Source organism: Crotalus tigris, unplaced genomic scaffold (assembly GCF_016545835.1).
Source record: "Crotalus tigris isolate CLP2741 ecotype Arizona unplaced genomic scaffold, ASM1654583v1 scf7180000017625.6296891, whole genome shotgun sequence".
In the NCBI taxonomy this organism is placed as follows: Eukaryota; Metazoa; Chordata; class Lepidosauria; order Squamata; family Viperidae; genus Crotalus; species Crotalus tigris.
In genome coordinates, this window is record NW_024096520.1 from 2,075,390 (window position 1) to 2,098,717 (window position 23,328).

The following is a 23,328-nucleotide window of genomic DNA, read 5'->3' on the forward strand; positions in this document are numbered from 1 at the left end:
ATGATAACACAAGGCTCAGAGTCTAAGTCTCTGTAAATCGTTGAATTTGCTTATATGTACCTCCTTCTGAACCAATATACATTTGCTGATTTATTATTAAGAACTTTTGAGAGCTTAAATTACAAAACTCCTCAGTAAATACTGAAAATGTATTTACCCCTTTCAGAAGTGGCTGCCATTTGTTATGAAACTCATCCTGAACTGTCAAGCATACCATTGCAATCAAAGCAACAGCTGCCAGACTGATATAGCACTATCCCAGAACGAAAATGCTTGAATGACTACATGCCCTGGTTTATCTCAAAAAAAAAAAGAAAGAAAAGAAAAAAGAAAAAGAAAAGAAAAAAAAGAAAAAAGAAAAAAAGATAAAGGTCTTAATATCAAAATACCACTGGAAGCAATAAAGTGACTTAGGTTAACACTAATCAATTTACAGGACATGAAGCGGAACAACAGAATAAAAATTTGTAGTATATTATTGTGTATACTCATGGAAATAACCAAACACTCTATAAGGTTTTTATATTTGAAGAAGCTGACTATTTTGCTGGGACAACCATTTATTTATTATGTTTATTATGTTTTTATTATGTTTATGTTTTTATTATGTTTAGCTTTCTGTTTTATTTCTTTAAAGTGTGTGACATTTGTGCTCCATTGTGTAAATATGATTATGAATAAAATAATACTCAGGTCTTTTAGAGCTACTGTTTAAACTTGTGCTTTATTTTTATTTTAATGGTTTTATAAAAGATTTTTAATTCATCTTTGTTAATTGTCCAGAACTAATAGAGGAGTGGGAAACATTTAAACCTTCTAAATGAATAAAAAAAACCAGCTTTTGAAAACAGGATCATCAATTAAATAAAATGTGAATCATATGTTAAACCATTGTTTAATTATATCACCTCTACCAATAGAAGATAATATTTGTAGCTTAGTGTTGTGGTATCCTTGGTGTTCTCTGAGCTTGGTGGTTTTCTTGAAGATGTTTCATTACCAACTAGTGCACTGATGTTATTACCTAGTTGGGTAATGAAACATCTACAAGAAAACCACCAACCTCAGAAAGCACCAGGACCCCAGATATATCATCTCTAGTGCATGAATCTTTCTGCTTCTTGACTTCTATGTGTATTCAAAAAGATGTAATTGCCCTTCATGTCAATCCATGCAGTTTTCATGGCAACGTTTTTAGAAGTGTCTGTACCTTCTTCTTGAATGGTTTTCAACTTTTCAGTGTACGAGATAGAGGAGACAGAGAAACAGAGAGACAGAGAAAGAGAGAGAGAGATAAATTAGCTGAAGTTACCTAGTTACTTAGCTGGCTTTTGTGCCTAAGAAAGGACCAGGACTTGAGTTTCCTTGTCCCTACTACAGCACATTCAATCATCATACCAAATTTACTTTCTATTCATTCTACATCTTGAGACACATCAAGTCAATTTTGACTCTTAGCAACAACAAAAAAAATCACCACCACTTAGGAAACTGCACCTTTGCAATACAACCTCAGTGTGCTGCATAAAACTCTTGTGCTGTCCTCAAGCCAATGAAAGTTGTACAACAATGTCAATGAAGGTATCACGCCTTAAGTGAACTAACATTTTTTTTAAAAAACAATAATTTATTAAGTTTATATAGATGAGGAAAAATAGGAACAATACAGGTATGGTAAAGGGAGGGGTGGAAGGAAAGGGGGAGGGAATTAGGGTAAAATAAGGATAGATACAATCACATATTTCAACAAACAAGCTACCGTCCGGATCGTAATAATGAGTGAATATCATATTCAACCATTTTTAGCAAAGCTTAGACTGTAACTATCAAAAATATTAGTAAACAAATATGTTGATCTATTAAGTAAACACTACTGATAAAATCTCAAAAAAATCCTAACAATCAAAAGTAACAAATGAAAGTCAGTAAATCAGGAAAAGTAATCATATCATCAAAATGTTAGTTAGAACTCAATTAAAAATCAGTCATCTGTTCTAAAATATTGAATCTTTCAAGTTCTAACGTGTCTCTAACCATTGATAAATTTTTTCCCAAGTTCTAAAATAAATTGAATCATCTTTTTCTTTCATTTCTAATGTTAGTCTATCCATTTCTGCACACTCTAAAATTTTGGTAAGAATTGTCTGGTCAGATGGTAAATTCTCATTTTTCCAAAATTGGGCAAGTACTATCCTTGCAGTTTAAAACATGCAATATCAAGTAATCATTCTCTTTACCATAATTAGGTCTTAATATTCCCAACAAAAACAATTCCAGTTTAAATTCTATCTGTAGTTTCATCATCTTTTCCAACCATCTATGGATCTTAGCCCAATATTTCTTAGCGATAGGGCATGTCCACCAGGCATGGTAATAAGTGCCTGGCTGTTGTTTACATTTCCAACAAATATCCGAAACATTTTTAAACATTTTCGCTAAGCGAACTAGTGTCATATGCCATCTATAAAACATCTTATATAAGTTTTCTTTATATGCTACCACTTTTGTAAGCTTGATATTTTTATCCCAAAGTTTTTGCCACTCTTCCAAATCTATAGAATATCCAAAGTTCTTTGCCCATACTATCATTGTTTCTTAAGTGAACTAACATTTTCTTATACAAGAATTGGTGCATGATCTAAATTGAACCTTCCTCTCATATTTCAACTTCTATCGGAAACAAACACAAAACATGGTAACCATACTTTGTTAGCACATGCTTGAGCTAGAGTGATGTGGAGAATGTGTGAAAAACTTAAAATGGAAAAGAACAAACACTATGCCACAATTGTTGGAAATAACAAGTCTGATGCAGTGCTCTCAGACATCTGATACTTCACAATAAGCAAGAGAGAAGCTCTTTGGGTATGTATAATGTGTGTTTCATGCACATTCTCTTAATATGCCCCTTTTCGTGGCCAATGGTGAAGAACTGAAGAAGAAATTCTAATTTTTAAAGTAAACATTGGCAATTCCTTGACACAATATAATACCTCATTCTTAGAAATGCTGCCTTTGCATTTTTTTAAAAAATGTATTATTAACCATTTATGTTGTGATCTATATCCAACCAGTATTTATAGAATTTCTCAATTATCCAGGTAATGGTTATCCCAAATATTTTTTTTTCAAAAGGCAACTGGACTTTCTTGTTTTTTGTTTACTTAAAGAAGTTTCATTTTTCATCTAAGAAAGTTTCTTGTCCTGCCTTCATGCGCTTTGGAAAATACATTGACTCTCCCTCTTTTTTGTGATAGCCCCTCAAATATTGGAAGACTGCTATTAGGTCATCCCTTCTTTTTGTTAGACTAGATAGACTAGACTAGAATGTCCTGTGGGATACATCTAAGGCCTTCAAGGAAACCTATTACCGTAGATCCAAATCACTTTCTTTCTATGTGTACGTTTAATTTAGGGTACAATGAGGCATAAAATTATTTGGATCAGAAGGGTAGAGCTTGAAGAAGAAAGGAGTTTTGGAGATGGAAAAGGATTTTATACATAAGTCTTCAGTAAAGTTTATTTACAGAATACTGTAGGTTTTAACATGCTAATATCAGAAACACAGTGAATGATAATAAAATAGAGAAAGTCCATGCAAATTTCCATGAAGGAAAAGAGTACATTGCTATATAGAATGCCCAACAATTTCCAAAACTTTGTGTATTTATTCTCCTTTCAATCATGTTACTAACATTCCTTTTCATTTTTCTTAAAACAACTTCAGGATTGCTTGAACTTCTGTTGATCCCAGAACTCTCAGATTAAGTGCCCTGAAATACTGAGTCATCATCCATTAGCTTATGCATTCCTTCCTAATGCTGATGCTTGTACTTTTTTCACTGACAGGGATAAGGCATTCCCTGTAAATTATAGATAAAGAGCAAGCCCCTTTGCCATTTTAAGGATACACTTCAGTGCTTAACAGCTAAAATTGCCCATGGCTGTAAAACGTAGAGCAAGGCCTATGAATTGACAGGCATAACCATAGTACTTGCCAGAAACATAACATTTAAAACCAAGGTTATGCTCCAACTGCTTGCTTTGGCATTGACCTTGACTTTACAAACTGCCCTACTTAGCACAGTTTTCAAAAGCAAATGTTTGACCATGGCCTTAGCCATTAGCTCCTATGGAATTAAGAAGGTAAACTTCATTACATTAATTGGGTTACCTGACTCATTTCCACTTTTCAGAAATAAAACTGGTTAAGGAAAAGTAAAGAACCCAATTACTCTGACAGATTGGAGATCTAGTTGAAGAGGAGTGAACAAGAAAAGGTCAACAGCACTTACCAGTATTTCCAATAATGGTTGCACACTGCAATTGTTTATGTAACCTTGAATCGAAGGGAATCAGTAAAAGTGAAGGTGCTACCTAGTTTGAGAGAGACCATTTTAAATGCAAAATGTTTATGGTTATGTATAGCGCACTCTTTAGATTATAAGAAAATAAAGTGTTTTTACAGATAAGTCATTTAAGAAACCTTTATAATTCTTTAGGAGTTATTTAACAAATAATTTTAACCCTGGTATTCCTCGTTTTACCACCAGTCATTTAATCCTGGTAGACCTTGACTCATAACTGGTCAAAGTTATGACTTACCTGGAAAAAGAGAGTCCTAACCCAGTTCCAAAGTTCTGACAGCCACTCTCCTCACCACCACAGCAAACTGCGCCACAGTGAATGGGTCTGTTTAACAACCACAGCAGTTATTTAATGTTTGTGTGTTCGTTTTATGACTGCCATGGTTGCTTAACAACTGCCGCAAAAAAAGTTGTGACCGACCCAATTTATGACTGCCATGATATACAACCATAAATTGGCAGGCTCCATGATGGTCATATGTAAAATATTACATATAGTAATATAGTACTTAAATAGTACTTAACCAACCATATGGTGACTCCACTTAGCTAGACCCAAACTTTTGAGAAGAAAGACAGATCTTAATGGTTTTTCCAAAGATAAGCAGAAATGGGGGGGGACTGATATCTGTCACGGCAGGGGAAGACAGATGGAAGTAGAATATCAAAAGTAAATCTAAAAGAGCGGAGAACTCTGACTCTCTTGTTCAGTTTGTTTGTGTGCAAACAAACTCTCTGAAAACAAACATAACAGGACCAAAGTTGGCCTACAAAAAGCAGATGGTAAAGGAAAGATCAGATTCAGAAACAGAAAACCCAGGGGTAAAAAATCCCCCAATAGATCTTTTTTCAGTTGGGAAGCCCTTGAAATGCTGCTGAATCTCCTTTGTGAGCCTCCCTCTCTGTGCCACATGACCCAAAGTGGATCACATGCAGTCCACCCTATGCTTCTCGTGCACATACTGTATATACAGAAACAGAGATTCAATGTTAAGAGAGAGCAGAAATACACACATGCCATATATATACAATACACATTCATCTGTAGACCCTTATCTATCTGTCTGTCTGTCTGTCTGTCTGTCTGTCTGTCTCTCTCTCTCTCTCTCTCTCTCTCTCTCTCTCTCTCTCTCTCTCTCTGTCTATCTTATCATTTGTCATGTATCTAATCTGTATCTAAGCATGTATCTATCTATCTATCTATCTATCTATCTATCTATCTATCTATCCATCTATCTCCACTGTATATCTATGACTATCGCTATATCTACTATATAAATCCATATCCATATCTATATCCATCCATCCATCCATCTAGACAGCTTCTTGATGAAGCAGGCTGAAGCTGGATCCATGAAATCCAGAAAGAAAATGGTGTTTTTCATGGAATATGGAACAAGGCCTCATATGCTAACTTTCTGAATTGCAAGGAGGAAAATCCTAGGAAAGTCAACCACATCAAAGACACTGGATGGTTCACTGCAAAATTGCCTTCTCTCTTCTGGCCTTGTGCCTCTGTAGCCATTTACAGTCTGATTGAAAGACAGCCAAAATTTGCTTGCTTGTTTCCAATCAATGACCCTGTGGAATATGTTCTACCTCTACAGTAGGTCACCTTTCCTACTGAAAGAATCTTCAACCTTCTGTCAAGTCTCACTAAATGTATACCCACAATACAGAGCTTGCACACACCAGTTTACTATCAATTCTTCTTTCCTAATTATTAATTTTTGTTCCTCAACAATTTCTGTTTAAACCCAGCAGAAGAGTTTTAAAGAGTGAAAAGAGATATAGCACAGATAATAATTCTAGAAAGCCACAGATCTTTGGTCCTTAGGCTATGGATTCTTCCCTTCCCAAATTTATCTTCATGAGATTCTCCAGTTAAGCACTCCTGCTGTTTTTAAAGGGAGATTGTTTCTCTGGGGCTGACAAAGTAGCACAAAGCAACTTCCCCCGTTCCAATTACTGCACAAAAAATAATGCATGTTACTTCCTGTATGGGCAGCAACTGCCCAGGTGGGTTAAAGGGACCAACTGTGAGGGCATAGTTCTGAAAGTGATATTCCTTCCTGCCACATGGCTAAGGATGTGAGGAAATAGTTAGATGCAACCCTCCAAAGGTGTTTTTTTCAAAAGGCGATTGGACTTTGTTTTTCCTTGAAGACGTTTCACTTCTCATCCAAGAAGCTTCTTCAGTTCTTGGATGAGAAGCGAAATATTTTCAAGGAAAAGCAAAGTCCAGTTGCCTTTCGAAAAAGCAACTTTAGGACAATCATGACCCGAATGACTGAGAATCTCCATAGACATTTATCTAGCATCAACATTTATGCACTCATCCTGATTAGACCCTCAGCACACATACACTGAGACACAATACATATACAGTATATCTATTCTTAGGAGAAACTTACATATGCACATACAGACAACAAGTATGGCCACAATCTGATTAATCCCTGGGGAGAGTATGCATATACTCACACACCACAAATGCAACATGTTAATTTCCCAGAAGAAAATAGTAATGCTTCCTATGATCACTGCTGGTAAAAAGTCTGGAAAGTATGGCAGAATCCACAGTCAGGATGTTTTCTACTTTGTTAAAAATAATTTATCATTCTTCTCTATTCTGCATCAGCCAGACCACATCTAAACATCCAATTCTAGATTCTACACTTTAGGGAGGACCCTGACTAACTGAAATGTGTCCAGACGACAGAAACCAAGATCACCATCTTGAATGGAAAAACTTCAGAGGGATATTGGAGCCATGTTTAGTGTAGAACAAAGAAGACTGAGGAAGCCAGGATGATTGTATTTGAATACCCAAGGGACCGTCATGTAGTTGATGGGGCAAAATTATTCAGACTTGTTCTAGAAGACCAAACACCCCCCCCCCCAAAAAAAACCCTATGAGTTTAAATGACAAAAGAGCAGATATTAAACTTCAGGGGGAAAAGTCCTAATGATACAAGCTATTTAGCAATAGGATAAACTGTCTTGGAAAGTGATGTTTGTTCCTTCAAAGATGATGTTTCAACCCAGGCTAGATGTTCATCTCTCAAGGATATTGTCGCAGTGGATTCTGCACTGAATGAGGACTAAACTGAAAGACTTCCAAAGCTTTTCCAGTCCTTATTCTACCATTTAAAAAAAAAGAAATCTTCAGAGCACTCTTGTTCAGAGTTCATGCGAATTACTCATTAAATTATTACTGTAAGTAAGGCATTCCTTAAATCCAGATTGTACTTGAATTACAATTGTCCATGACAGTCTAAGCCAGTGATGGTGAACCTTTTAGAGACTGAGTGCCCAAACTGCAACCCCAAACCCACTTATGCATTGTTAGGTACCGGGTGGTTGTGGCCAATTGGGTGGGCGTGGCTGCAGTGGTAACGGCAGACTGGGTGGGACTAAGAAGTTCAATCAATTAATTCCAACTTTGCAAGTTCTTTTTTTTTTTCCTGTGAGAAGTTGAAATTGACTCATTGATTGAACCTTTTTTTTTTTTTGCATACCCGGCTGAGGCCTAAAGCGAAAAGGTTTTATAAAACCCAGCTGAAGGCCTAGGACTGGGGCGATGGCCCGGGTGCCCACAGAGAGGGGTCTGAGTGCCGCCTCTGGCACCCATGCCATAGGTTCGCCACCACTGGTCTAAGCACATGTCAAAGCAAGCACTCAAGGCAGATCCCATCCCATAGACTTCAGGACCCTCTCTCTATATTTTCTCCTTTTTTATTTGAGCACTATTTCTTTAATGGCAACCCTAAAGCAGGATAGAAAAATAATATAAACAAACAGCCCTTTTTTCTGTTTGCATTTGTTTCACAGTTTACTCTCACACTCATTTTCACACTTGGAAGATGAGCCCCTTCAGCTAATTCACTGCAAATATGAATGACCTTGGGTGGCAAATTGGACTCGCAAAAGCCACCGAGACCTTTCCCAAGACCTCTATTTATTGCTCCAAATTTGCATTCTGCTCCCAAGTGGATTCTGCTATGGTTTATCGCCTCATTGACAGCTTAGTTTAATTAAGCATATGTGATAAAGGCAAGACTTCCTGAAAACATTATGGAAATGTTCCACAGTGTATGTATGTGTGTGTATATGTGTCTGGTTTAGAGAAAGGGAGATTAAACCACAATAATGTGAAACTGAGTTTTAATGTTCTGAAAGTAGGTCATAACAATTGGGATAGATAAACTCCATTTCCCTTGAATTTGAGAATTCTGATATAATTTTATGAAACCAGCTGTACAACTTGCAGATTGTCTCTCAATCTTTAATACTGTACTGAAAGAGAATTACAATCAAACCCATTGTATTTATTTCCACCTTTTGGCTTTGGGCCAGTAAAACATCCCCACGGAAATAAAAGTTTAAAATATCTGAGATAAAAATGGACCTTCCTGTGGAGATCCTATTTAAATTCTGAACTATGAATTTAATTTCTTGTCAAACATGACAATCTCAGCCAAAGGATTGCATGGAGTTATTAAGCCACTTTGTATGGAGACCCCACCAACACTACCATCAAATTTTGGTTCAGTTATTTCCTAATATTTTGAATGGAAAATATACACATTCCTAAGTTAGATATTACATAATTGAAACACAGACACATGGACACAAGTAAAAATCAAGAAATAGAAAATCTTTACATCATTTCCATTCCCTTTTATTAGAATTTTTGAATATTTGCACAAAAGTAAAGAAACTAAAGAGAGAAGAGGGAAGAGAAGGGATATGATTTAACCCTTCTTTCTATAAAATAGTTGCCATCTTATGCTTTCCTCCATACCCTCTTTAGCCCTTTTTAAATGAACAAACCATTAATTCAGTATTTTCTTTGTTCAATAAAAAGTCTCTGACCTAGCTCATCACCATTCACCAAGATTTCCAAAAGAAGCACTGAAAATAGCTCTGGTCTGCCAAAAGTTGTCCACTCTGGTCTTAGCTTATCAGTGTTAACACACTGGCAAAACTCAAGAAATATCATTAACTAATTGCTGAGAAATGGCTTAACATTTTCATATAGGAGATATTTCTCTTGGCTTCTCCCCAGATATGGTAGACATCAAAGCAGAAACTTATGTGAACCTCTGCTTATCCACAACCTGGGAGCAAGACACTATCTACAACTGTGAAGCTATTACAAGCTATCTAACTTTGATTTAAAACAAAAACAAAACAAATAGGACAAGCTAGGAATACTGTAATTCAAATGCATGTTAGAAGACTGCCACTTCTAAAGCTATTCTCTATTTAATTATATTCTCTATTTATTTAATTCTCTAGAACAGGAGTCCCCAACCCCGGGTCCATGGGGTTGGGGCCACAGCATGCCAGCAACTGGTCTGCTCAAACAAGCAAAGCCCCATCCGTGGAATGCAGGCAGCACACAAAACCACGCAATCTCCGGTCTGTGGAAAAACCTTTCTCCTTGGAACCGGTCCCTGGTGCCTAAAAGGCTGGGGATCTCTGCTCTAGAAGGCAAATATTTTATCTTTTCATCTGACATCTTTGTAGGCTTTTTCTTCTTTTTAAACTAATTTGGAGAGCCTGCTGCCCCTAAGTATTACAAAATGTCCTTTACCAACTAAATGCAGCATTTCCCACAATAAAAATGAACATTCTTCATTGTTCTACAAGACTTCTAAATGTAGAGAAGAGTCAAGAAAGGTATCTCCAGTTATTTGAAAAGCCTACAAAAGAAAAGGATGGAATTCCCTTGCCACAAAGGAGGTTCTATCTTCAAAGCTTTCAACAGCAGAAGAAAAACTAACGTGATGGGAAACAATATGGGATAAATAAAATGGGCAACAGCCCATCCATGTGTGGAAATACTTTAAAATGAAACAAGATGGTTTGGACGAGAGCCATTATTAATTTACCATTCAGCTGAGTTTCTTTTTTGTTGTTGTTTGCCAGTGATTTGCCATGGTTGTCACAAACAGCTTGAAACAGGAAAAAGGTTGTTGGGGGAGGATAAATATAAATTTCCAGAATTAAATCCATAAAAGTATGGATCCAAAGGGCAACAAATATTGTATTGTACAAGGAGTCTTTCCACGCTTCTTTCTGCGGTTCCTAAAATTGGAAACTTTTTTCCAGTCAAGCATTCAGTACTGTATGATCACTACAGTAGAGAGAGAGAAAAATGGGAGATTTCCCTGGGCCATCATGGATGAGCTCCGCAGAACACATGGGTCTCTTCGGATCCTGATCTTCATATTCAGGACTGGAAGGTGAATGTAAATAATGAAGAATCCTAAGGCACTAAAAAAAACCTTCACAAATGTTTTAGTTATAAACTTTCATGCAGCACAATCCATAGGCATTAGAAATATTGGCCCATTCTACTGTTCTGATACTGAAACAACACGAGCTTGCCCCTGACTAGTAGATTTTTAAACCACTTTTTATCATAGAATTATAAATGTACTTCCTACGTTTCGTGTTATTTTCTGGATGTGTGAAAGGAAGATTGCTACAAAGAGAAGTAGAACTACAAATAACAAACAAACCCAAGTCTTCTCTTTGAGTATGTACTGTTTTCATGGTTTCCTTAGGTGGTAGGTATGGCTAAACATTTAAAACTTTTTTTCTGCATATCAGCCACCCAGAATCACTCAGTCGAGACATGGGAGGCATATACATTTAATAAATAAATATCACTTATATATCTCTTTCTTGACCCATATGTTTAATAAATAAATATTGCTTATATCTGTCTGCTTCTTGATCTAAAATAACCACTGTTTTCCAAATATGTTTCCTTGACTATTTTGTTTCATCAATTGTTGACTTTATAGTAATTTTGTTACCACAGAATTCTGATAAATGAAAAAACGATTTACAACCTAAACTTCACTGTGGCCAAAATACTGCTATCTACTGAGCTACGTAGCTTGATTTCACAACAAAATTCAAATAGTTGTTGATCCACTTTATAATAGCTATGTCATCTTGTTCTTTGTTTAATATGTACTTTTTGTATAATAGCATTCTTTTTTATAATCTAGATAAAAGATTATAAATTATAATCTAGATCTCAAGAAAGTGCCTTCATTATTCTGTTATTCAGAACACAAGTAAAACTATTAACTATTGCTTTCATTTCATGCCTCCTTCCCCCTAGTCTGCCAGGAGCATAATAATACCAGGAATTCTTTTTCTTTGACACAATTAGTCTTTTTTCCTGCAGTCCTTTCCATGTGGTATAACTGCAAAAGGAAAGGAATGTAAACTCTATGCTGTTTTTATATCACTGCCGAATAAATCCCCATGGTCTGTGGGTGGTGATCCTAAAGAAAACAGAAAGGAAACCTACTAATGAAGATATGGAAGAGCTATAAGAAACTGGTTTGCAGGGCTGGGGGGGGGGGAGCTAAAAATGGCTGTTACTTGTGAAGACAATGAGGTTTCCTTAACCTGGAGACTAAAATACCAGGCATTAGGAAATGGAAAACAACTGCAAAGAAGACAATTATAAATCTAGCAATCATTCAGATGCATTTTCTTCTTCTTTTTTCAGAATATAGTTGGACCTCAACTTATAACAGTTCATTTAGTGACCATTTAAAGTTACAATGGCAGCGGAAAAAAGTGACTTCACAGTTACAACCTTTGTAACATCCCCATGATTATGTGATCAAAATTCAAATACTTGGCAACTGGTTCATATTTATGACTTTTGCTGCGTCCCAAGATCATGTCACTACCTTCTGCAACCATTTGACAAGTAAAGTCAATGGGGAAGTCACTTAACGATCAGGTTGCTAACTTATCAACTGCAGTGATTCACTTAACAATTGTGACAACAAAGGTCATGAAATGAGGCAAAACTCATTTAACAAATGTCTTAACAACAGAATTTTTGGGCTCAATTGTGGTCATAAGTCAAGGACCACATGTACATGTTTTGTTATTTGTGTTATTTATATATTTGGTGACTACATTTTTATCCTCTCCCATAAACCCAAACCCTAACAATGTGTAGCAGCAATATTAAGAAACACAGGAACTTGAGGCTGGTGTGCCATCAACTCCTAGGAACTACGCAGATAGATTTTCTCTATGGATTGTGGCTAGACTCACACAAAATACTTGATTAAAATTTACTTTGTTGGTTTAAGGTTGAGTGAATCATGTGAATAGAGGCAATACCACAAAGCTAAATAAAACAACTGCAGAAAACATTTTAAGAAAATCAGCTTCAGTAGAACAATGTCATATAAGTCTTTGTACAGATGCAGAGGTGGGATGGACAATGTTGGCTTTGTTTCTTGCACTAAATATTCTATTTCTCACACTTTCTAAAGTTTCTGAAAGTCCAGCTTAGGTAGATTACTTTGGCTTTGCTTCCCCAGAAACTAAGCTGACAACAATCTATACTTACCAAGTCAAAGTCTTGTTCACGTCAGTATAAGAAGCAATAAAAGGAAGCTGAATGAGAAGTACAGGGAAAGGGTCTTTGTCTATTTCTCTAGGTTAAGTCATATGTCCATATAAACTTCTGTAAACAGACCTGATAATAACACAGAATCTCAGAGAAATTCTTTCAATACTACACCACATTTGAAAGCACTTAAACTAACAAGAAAAGGTTTCACTGTTAATATTGTCAGCCGGTTATCATTTATATTTATGGAGGGATGTCAAAACAATTCTACAAGCTTATTAAAGAACATTGCGGTTTAAAACGATGCATGTTATTTCATTGTTATCTGTTTTAAAATGATAAAGAATAACATGAATAATAACATGAAGCTGCTATAATACCAGCTCCTAATTTTGTATAATAGTCAATGAATTGTGAATTTCTTCCAAGCTGCTTCAAAACCTTGAGTCCTAGGCTCCAATTAACTACATCCAAGGGGTCCTGCATATGGATTCAAGCTCTGCTGAATTCTTGCACTTATTAAGGGCTTTCAGCTGGGACAGAGAAGGTATGAAACCAAGTGTATCCTCACATTATTTTTTACACCAATTTCAAAAATGAACCGTTTCAAAGCAATGCATTCCACATGTTTGAAGGACAACAACGAAAGACCTAGTATTGGAACAGAAGACATCCTTTCCAAAATCTCTTGTTGTATGGTTATTCTGTTCAATTTTTGCTCCCTCCTTATCATCTATTCCTATCAAGTTAGCCATCTTCATATTTCCTACCTCAATGCCATATATACTAATGTATCCCTTTCTCAAACTAGTATTCTTTAATTGTATTGAAATGCATCTCCCTAATCTCTACCTACCAGACAATGAAAACCTCTTTTTGATACTTAATTCAATGTCTATTGAAAGGCTAAACCAAGAAACCGCAAATTTAGTTCTGCCTGGGCACAAAATTAGCTGAGTGACCTTGGACCAGTCACTTTCTCTCAGCCCTAGAAATGAGGCAATGGCAAACCACTTCTGAAAAATCTGTCCAAGAAAACTGCAGTTTCCGAGAACTGGACCAAACTGAATGGGAAAAAAAGTCACAAAAGCGCAATAGGTTTCTGAATGGAATACAAAAGCAATGATCACTTCTGCAAAAATCTATACAAAAGGCTGAAGAAAATTCAGGAGTCTCTTTCTTTATATATTGCTATAAATACATAGATGATTCTGTGTTTTTAAATAAAATGAAACCACTTTTTGAATAGAAACACTTTCAATATTCAATAACTTTTCAGCTGATCCACATTAATTTTATTCCAATCACTTCATACAACTGACATAGTAATTTACTGCATATGTGAGACATTAAGTGTGATTATATCTAATTGTCTACTTATTGTGTTGTGCATGAGCTCCAAAATAGTATAGATGAGTTTTCCAAAACCTGGTGTACTCCAGATGTGTTTTCCACAGTGGCTGAGATTGAAGAGAATTGTGGTCCAACACATCTGGAAAGCACCATGTTGCTATAGCATCTCTAAAATAACATCCAGACCCACAAATTAACATCCAAAAGTTAAATCATGATAGTTTTAGTTACCTAAAATTGAAGGAATTAAACCAGAAGTAGAAAAACTGTACCTTAATTTTTTAAAGTAAAGTCAGTATCTTGGATTCAAGCTGAGAAACACAACTCAGCAGAATTTACATCTTTTTTGGAACTGTTCACAAGTGTTTAATCTAATTCTGAACAGAATGAAAATGTGAACAACATACACATAATTATGTGTAAAAACCACTGGAAGAAATATGGTCGTAATTTAATTTTTGTATTTCATTTTTTTTAAATTAATTGTCTGAACTGAAATTCATCTCCTCTCTGTACTCTGTACTATTACCTCTTTCTTTAAATGATATTTTATTTTGAATAAAATGATACATGATAAAATTATATTCTGTATAACATAATATACTTTTTCATGTGAACATTTTTTATAAGCAATTATACTCAGTTTGTGTGTGTATATATGCACCTTTAAGTCATTGATTCCTAGCATAGTTTTCCTGATAAGGTTTTTCTGAGGGATGAGAGAAAATGATTGGCTCAAGATCACCCAGCTGACTTTGTGTCCAAAATGGGACAAGAACTGCCAGTTCACCAGTTTCCAGCCCAACATCTTAACCGCTACAGCCAACCTTTTCTCATGCTCACTATAGATTTATTATTTAAATCTCCAAACTATTTATATATGCATAAGCTTACAATTCAGAATATTCAATCAAATTTATATAAACCAAGGAATAATATATTTTAAAACAGTGATTGGAATGAAAACAACTATCCTGGATTCAACAGAACATTCTTGGAAGAATTTCGACATTCCACCTCTAGACTATACAATGTAGTTTAAATTTAAAGATACTTTCACTATGTTCCCCCCCCCCCAAAAAAACCAAAAAGCATTCCTAAGAAAAAGCAATTCCTGTTCTTTTTGCTATCTCCAGATATTGCAACATCTACTATTCAGACTTTTTAGTTTTTCTTATCAACAATTGTTAAGTCTGGAGTGTTTATGTGGTAGATGCTTATTTGTTGAATTCTGTTATTAATTTATTTAGTATACTAGTTAAAACATTTTAACCCTGAGTTAGATGAGTAGATGGGCAAACACTCAGATAGATTTGCGATATGGATTTACATGATGTGTTTGGGAAACTTCCTTGATTGTTTCTTTTATCTGATTTCTGATTAAAGACAGCAATGAAATGTCAGTCTTGCATTCTATTTTGCCTCAAAGAGAACAGATCCAGAATAAGCAAATGTTCAATAGAAAACTATGCTTGTGTTACGGGAAATTAGATAGATGAGACAGACAGACACAGATAGACAGATATAGACAGATATAGATAGAAAGACAAAATCATTTTCAGAATTCACAAGACTATGCATATTTTATATTATAATAAACAAATTGCTGTCTCTCTTAGGAATATATATAAAGGAAATCAAACCTTCAACAAAATGATACTGTTCAACATTGCAGCTAGAGAGCCATACTTTTATCAGTGTTTCCTTCCTTTCCTTCTTTTTTACCAGTCCCAGACTATGAATTGAACTGAAGATAAAATGTTAAATAATAAGTAGTATAAGTACAAAACACTTCATAGCACTACACTTAAAAAAAAAGCAAACTTCTCTTTCATTTGGCAAACTTGTTTTTTACAGGTTTGATCTGCTATGCCTGATAGTTATTTCCAATTTACTCTGTTCTTCAAAGCTGTCACAGAGGCATAGAACATTAGATATACTGAGCATCTTATTTATCTCTGTGTTTCTTTTTTCATTTCAGATCATTGAAAAGGAACTCTATTTCAAAACCTTATGAAAGTTACATACTCCTGGCTCACAGGTCAACGAAACTCCATGGATTTTCTATTAAGATTAGCATGAAATGGAATGTTGTTCATTTCTGAAAGCTGTTCAACTACAACTTGGCTGCTACATTTAGTATATAAAGTATTTTACAAGATAGGTGTTTTAGCCTACTTGTACAGTATATTTAGAAATAAACTACTGAATATGACCAGCAATTGTTTTAAAATTTGTATTTAATAAACCATTTCTTTTCTTTTTTTGTGCTGGCTACTGACTAAAGGATAGTAATGTTTCCATGTGGTTGTTAAATAAAGTCTACCAAAACTCTTCTCTTTCTTGTTTCTCACTTCAAAAGTCACAGTGAAAGCAATCTTTAAGAATGATCCAACCTACAGCAAAAATAGCTTATCCTGTTCTCTTTCAGGCCTACATATTTTTCTTTTTATAAAGCTATTATTTTTCTGTTTCATCATCTGCCAGTTTGCAACATCCTGATTTTAGCTGAGCCATAAGTATACTGTACTTTTTTGCAAACACTGTTAAGAACTCAAAGACAATCATTCACACTGCTATTTTTTCACAGATCATGAAATGAACACAAAATATTTAACTAGAATACAACACTGAAATATAAAGAGCCTTTTTTGATTTCTGCTAATCAACCTTTCTGTAAGGTAACTCCGTGAAATATGGTATCATTTCCATTATTAGATCTGGTATTCCCTAACTAGACAGGGGCTCCTCAAAATCAGCCTTCTATTTCTATAATTCTACATCCAGGTACTATGAGGGTTGCCATGTATTCTATTCAATATACAGGGTTGATTTAAAGAACACATATACAGCTTGACATTGTCTCCTCATCAAATCTTCTCAGAGCATTTCTCATTTCCAAATATGTTCCATGGAATCAGATTTCTTCTCCAGCATGTAGAATTCTAATTCTTTCCAACTTGGATTCCAAATGCTTCAAGTCAAGTCACGTTCTTTACACTCAACTCAAAGTTTGGGAATTGCCTTCTACTTTTGGTGATTTTCTCTCTTTTTTTGAAGAGGGTGTATGGATATGAGTATATGTGATAGGGATACAACAAGCCCTAGGTACATTATTCAAGATGGATCTCTCCAAACAGCTGGCTTGGTTTCCCTTGGCAATCTTCGTATAGTGAGTTGTTGTTAACAGCCATTTCACTCTTTCAGAGCATGAATAAGCCAGCACATGCATCTTCTTCTCAAAACCCTGGTTTGTTTTTTGGTAAAGAACACTGTAAAATCCACAGACAGCACCAAATTTTATGATCATCCCATATCAGCATACATAATCTCCATGTGTTCAATAAAACTTAAATGAACTGACACAAATAGTTGTAACTCAGGATGAATTGCAATGCAAATATTTAAAAGATAACAATCCTTACTGTTCCACAATAGAGAATGTTCTCCACCTTTTACAGTTACAGTAATCACTGATGCTCAGATCAATAATTATAAAATAATAAACTTTAATTCAGCAGTGGAAGTGACCTGTATCTACTGATTAATAACTATAGTGTGACACCACTCTTTATCTGTTTCACATTCTTTCTTGCAGAACAAGGTCACCTTTGAAACTATCTTTGCCTGTCAGACATTAAGATTGCATTGTGCTTGGGAGTCCAGATAACGTTAATGTGTTTGGACATTAAAGAGATAAAATACAGTTCAAACGTTCAACCATCATAGACCTCCTCATCCTACTAAGCCTATCACAATTTCGGAAGATAACTTGCATAGGCATCCAGAGCCTTTTAAACCTCAAGATTTGTGCAGGCTGGAGACATCAACAAAATTAATGATAATTCTGTTACAGTATCTGATCTCTCCCACTTATTCTACCAAAATTATTCTGTAGATATAAAGCAACTAATCCCACTGTCTGAATATGCTATTCCTACTTTGGACTCATGTACTGAACCTCATTAGAGGAAGTTAAATCTTACAAGTTTGTAAATAGATCATTAGTATACACTACATGGTACTTATAGAAGTGTGTCTTAGTTTTTATTTTTTATTTATTCTGAAAGTACCAGAAGCATTCTAATCTGAATTATGACAGAGAACGGATTAATTCTTCCCTCCAGACAAAAATGGTTATTAGGATCCAGTAAAACTCCATTTGCATTTCAGTTTTAATATAACTACATATAACCGGATTAGAACTGACATATATGTATCTACTCAGAGAGATATAATATACAAAGTATATTGCTTCATATAAATGGTCTTTTTCATTCCTAGTCATAAAAATGAGAAAAGATCCTAACAATAAAAGACACAACCACTTCCAATTGCCAAAACACTGTCTTTCCATCCTATTTTAAGTTATGACAAAATATCTTAGATGACATTAATTTGTTACGTATTGTTTAGTAAGATAAACTGATGAGCAAGGTTGAAATCCAAACAGGTAAAGGGGTGTCAAATCTGCCATTGATATATATCCTGTACCTCTTGGCGATTCTTATAAGGAGCTGTCCCTTGTCTCTGGTAGCTACATGTGAGTATATCTTGCTGTCACCTATGTAAGGCCTCCTGAAATCAAATGAGTGTTTTCTTTTCCTTGAGAGCTTGTGACCAAAATGCAGCACACCTGTTTAAGTGGCTGCTAATAAGTCAGCAACTATGCCTGTGCTGCACCTGAATTTTGTTATTTATCCCTTTAGATCTAAACTTGCCACTCTTCTAGAAAACCAAAACCATGAGATACAGTTTTTACAGAGAGATGTTGAAGTCATTATAAGCTTCATAAGATTTATAAAAGTTAGTGGAAAAAGACTATGAATATTCCTTCTTTCTCTTCCAAATAGCCTTTTTATGACTTTACAACAGACATTATTTTAGAATTGCCTTTCTCTTTTTCAGCCTCCATTGCATCTTTAAACAGGCTTTTCCAAGCATAACCAGTTCTATCTTTAATGAAAGCACAGTAAGTACATCATACATTTATTTTATGTATGCAGAAAACAAAAAGTCTATATATTGCTTTCTGACAATAGAAAATCCATTGCAGCTGCTTATTGCACATTTTAAAAAGATGAGGGCAAAGGAATTCCAGGACTTAAAGAAACTGGCTGCTTCACTGCTATCTTTGGCCCAAAAGCAAAACTCCCTTTTGCCTTTTTTTCTTTTTTTTGAAAAGAAAAAAAATCTATAGTCCAGTGATGCTTCCACTTTTACAACAATTTTAAAAATTCAGACCTTAAGGAAATCAACAATGGAAGGTGACTTGCAATTAATTGCTTCTTGTTTCATAAATTTAACTTTCTCCTTCAAAAAATAAGAAGAGCTTTAAAACCATCTTAAGAAAGGAGCACAACAATAAAAACTATTTTTTCAAACAATCAAAACATTAGGGGAATGGGAAAAATTCCAAAATGAGCATCCAGTAACTCTTTAAGGGATTTCTTAGGAAAGCTCACCGTATTCCCATACTCACTTAAGAGAGGCATCTGTCCTTTATCAACTGTTTGAAACATTTTGGTCTTCTTGAAAAAAAAAAGTCTTAGAAACCAAGCTAAATAAAGTCACAGTTTTCACAACAAATATTTGCCCTCACATATGGTTTTAACTAAACCACTTGCATGTCTCCATCAGCTTCAGAAGAAATAGCTACAGCATACCAAGTAGATGCTAGCTCTTCAAAATATCAGGACAAGTACATACCTTCCATAATCTGCTTTCTATAATTAGATAATAACTCTACCTAAAGCCCAGAAGGTCAACATTGAAACAGTCAAGCATGTTTCAGCTGCCTTCGCTTCCAGCCTCTGCTGCTCATGTCACCATTCTCCTGGATTGGAAATGCATGTTACATTTTATAACACAGAATGAGGATAGATCTATGCCAGTGGAAAATAGATTGGACCAAGTGTTCTTACTTCAATAATCTGGTCATGAATCTGGAGTCCTCCTTCCTTGGCAGCAGGTCCGCTGTCGGCTATTTTAGAGACAAAGATTCCTTCACTAGTTGGGCCATCTTGATTGTCCTTTAAGCAAGCAAAGAAAAAGAATGCAAACAGCACTTAAGAATGAAGGAAACTGATGTCATAGCAATGCTCACTATTTAAACGTGGAATGCCATGTGGATGCTAGAGGACATTGTTGGTTAGCACCATGGGAATGCAGATCTTCTCTAGGTAAATGCTAAAAGCAGAAGTAGCAGTTCGTATCTAATTTGGAGTAGATACCTTGGATGCTCTTGATAAGCACCGGAGAGAAATACAATAGGCTAATCCCCTGACCCTGCCCACATCTACACGTATAAAAAGTGGATTTGCAGAGCATAACTTGTAGTCTAGCTAAAGTACTCATTCATCAACTTTTTACATGAATAACCCATACAAGCAAATTAAGGTCTTACATTTTTAAAAGTTCTACTTCCAGGATTCTTCTCTAAACATTTTGCTGATTGTTAAGAGGTTTTCCTATATGTATCATTGTAATATGAGGGGAAGAAATGATAATACTATGCTCATTTAGCTCACTGTTCTAATTCATGGAAGACATTGCCTTTTCTTTTAACAGGGCTCCTTTGCTTCAGTGATATTGGCAAATGCATATTACTCCATAGCATGGAAACATCCTATTTGTTGATGACCGGCTTTTTCCAATAGGTAGCTTCTTTTAAGCTTTTAAACATCCCCTTTTTAATCCAAGGAGAGTTGCCTACCATGTTCTTAAAAGCTGTAACAGAACTTTATATAAATGTTGTTTGTAATATCCAATTTAATTTTTTAAAGATAGAAGAGAATATTTGTAGTTCAGAGTTGAACTGTGTGTGCAGTCCTAGATTCCCTCTGAGCTTGATTGTTTTCTTACATATATTTTATTACCAAACTAGTAACATCATCAACGGTCAACTGCCGATGTTACCAGTCTGGTAATGAAATGTCTGCAAGAAAACAACCAAGCTCAGAGAGCATCAACAACCCAACAATTTTGTACAAGCTATCGATGTTTTTCATTTATTTGTTTACTTATTAAATGTATATGCCGCCCATCTCACTGTCAAGCTATAGTTTCATTTAGTTGAAAAATGGAAATTTAAATGGGTAACAAACCTCCTAATAACATATTATATTGTAAAATGTCTGGGAATAGGGAAATGGATGGCATATAAATTTGATAACTAACTAAATAAAAATATTTACAGTTCAGGATGTAATCCTGTACATCAGTGGTTCTCAACCTGTGGGTCGGGACCCCATTTGGGGTCAAACGATCATTTCACAGGAGTCACCAAACAACGCAGTCCGCCATTTTTTCCCCTTTTCCGTAGCTGTGCTACTCCCTTTTATTCTATTGGCTTTTGAAAGCCAATAGAATAGACTCTCTTGAATAGAGTCTAATTCTATTGGCTTTCAAAAGCCAATAGGAATTGTCCAGGCTGTCTCTGCCCTGCTGAGCCCGCCAAAAGTCCCATTCTGCAAACGGTGCTGCACCAGTTGAGCAGTCCTTGACTTACGACCGGTTGAGTAGTCCTCAACTTACGACCGGTTGGGGGTTGCGGCATTAAAAAGGTTGAGAACCACTGCTGTACATGAACACTTGACAGAAATATTTTCATCAAATTCCTTAACAAAGTTAGGAGTGTTCTTACAAGCAAAATCATCTCTATACTTCACATATTGTCAGACAATATGGAGTCTGCAAAGTTTGTTACAATATAGCAGCCCATAAATGTAAAATATTTTGCTGATATTCAAAACAATTATAGAAATTTACAAGCAAAAATCATAGTGAAAATTGATGTCATCTAATCAATAGTCTTTTAAGCAGAAAAATAAACAAATTATTAAAACAAAACATACAGATGACCTAAAATTGTTTCTTACGAATATCCTATTGGAAATCTGGCATGTAATAAATAGCAGGTCCAACTGTTTTACAATTTTGTATGTAAGCTTATTATAATAAGAAAAAGGCTATACATTATCTATCTATCTATCTATCTATCTATCTGGAATTTACTAGGCTTGGGCAAAGCAATGTCACTTTAGGGAGATGCATTGAGTAAGAATGAAAGAACAATTCAATAACAGGCAATACCTCCATTCAAAAAAAGTGAGACATCTCAGTGCTTTTAGCTCACACATTAGGATAGGTCACTTTGCCTGGCTGCTTTAAGTTGCTAGAAGTACTAGAAAATATATATCCAAAATCTTGATGTAGAACACTGGAAAGGTTTTCAATCAATCCAGGTGAAATGCCTTTTAAGCTTTGCATAGCTTTATCTGTTATGTTTGCTTCTATTCAAAAGTCCACTTTTTCAGCATCTTTTTGAAGAAACTGTTCAAGTCATACAGCAGTCTTTGCCAACCTGCTGTTTTCCAGATGTAAACTCCCAGAATTCTCAATGGGCATTGTAAGTTCAGCATATGGATAAAATCAGGTTAGGAGACATTGTTTCAAAGAATTCATTTATTTATTAGATATACAGCACACCTTTCTCTAATTTTTCTCTCAACAAGTAAGTTGAACTGAGAGATAGACATTCAATGAATATCCATGGCGAAAGATAGACCTGCATTTGGTTCTCCCCATTTTAAACATACTGTATACTAGTAGGAACTTAATGGATTTTATACTTTATCTTTTCAACAAAGAATGGTATTCAAATTGGATATCAAAAGTGATTTTTAGATAGAAATAAATTAAAACATAATAAAAATCTCATTAGGAACATATCAGTAAAAAGTACAGTACCTGCTTAAACAAAGCGTATTTTCTGAGGTAACGAAAATAATAAGATAGCTTGATATGACAGATTGAATCTGCATCAGCCCTATCTGTTTAATTCCTATATGATCAAGCATTTCTAAGCTATCACCAAACATTATAAGAAAAAACATACTACAATAATAAGAAAACAGCATTTTTTTCCCAATGAAATACTAGTGTTCCTTGACTTACAACCACAGTTCAACCCAAAATTTATGTTGCTAAGCAAGACAGTTATTAAGTGGGTTTTGCTCCCCATTTTATAAACTTTCTTGACACAGTTCTTAAGTGAACCACTGCATAATAAAGTGAGTAACACAATTGTTAAGTGAATCTGGCTTCCTCATTGATTTTGCTTGTCAGAAGGTCACAAAAACTGATTATATGACCTCTGGACACTGCAACCACCACAAACATGAGCCAGGTACCAAG

General features: G+C 35.2%; 1 protein-coding gene across 2 annotated transcripts in view; it reads right to left on the reverse strand.

Annotated features, from left to right (window-relative positions):
• Positions 1 to 23,328, reverse strand: part of PDZRN3 (PDZ domain containing ring finger 3) — a 209,035-nt gene that overhangs the window by 167,955 nt on the left and 17,752 nt on the right. Inside the window, exons 1-2 of one of the 2 annotated variants that reach the window (XM_039333593.1) lie at positions 22,225 to 22,464; positions 20,055 to 20,162 (exon numbers count right to left, since the gene is read on the reverse strand). In XM_039333593.1, coding sequence (XP_039189527.1) covers positions 20,055 to 20,162; positions 22,225 to 22,230 — 114 coding nt within the window. In that variant the 5' untranslated portion in view covers positions 22,231 to 22,464. Of the gene's footprint in view, positions 1 to 20,054; positions 20,163 to 22,224; positions 22,465 to 23,328 lie in introns of those variants that run through there. The other variant, XM_039333586.1, reaches the window with a different exon arrangement.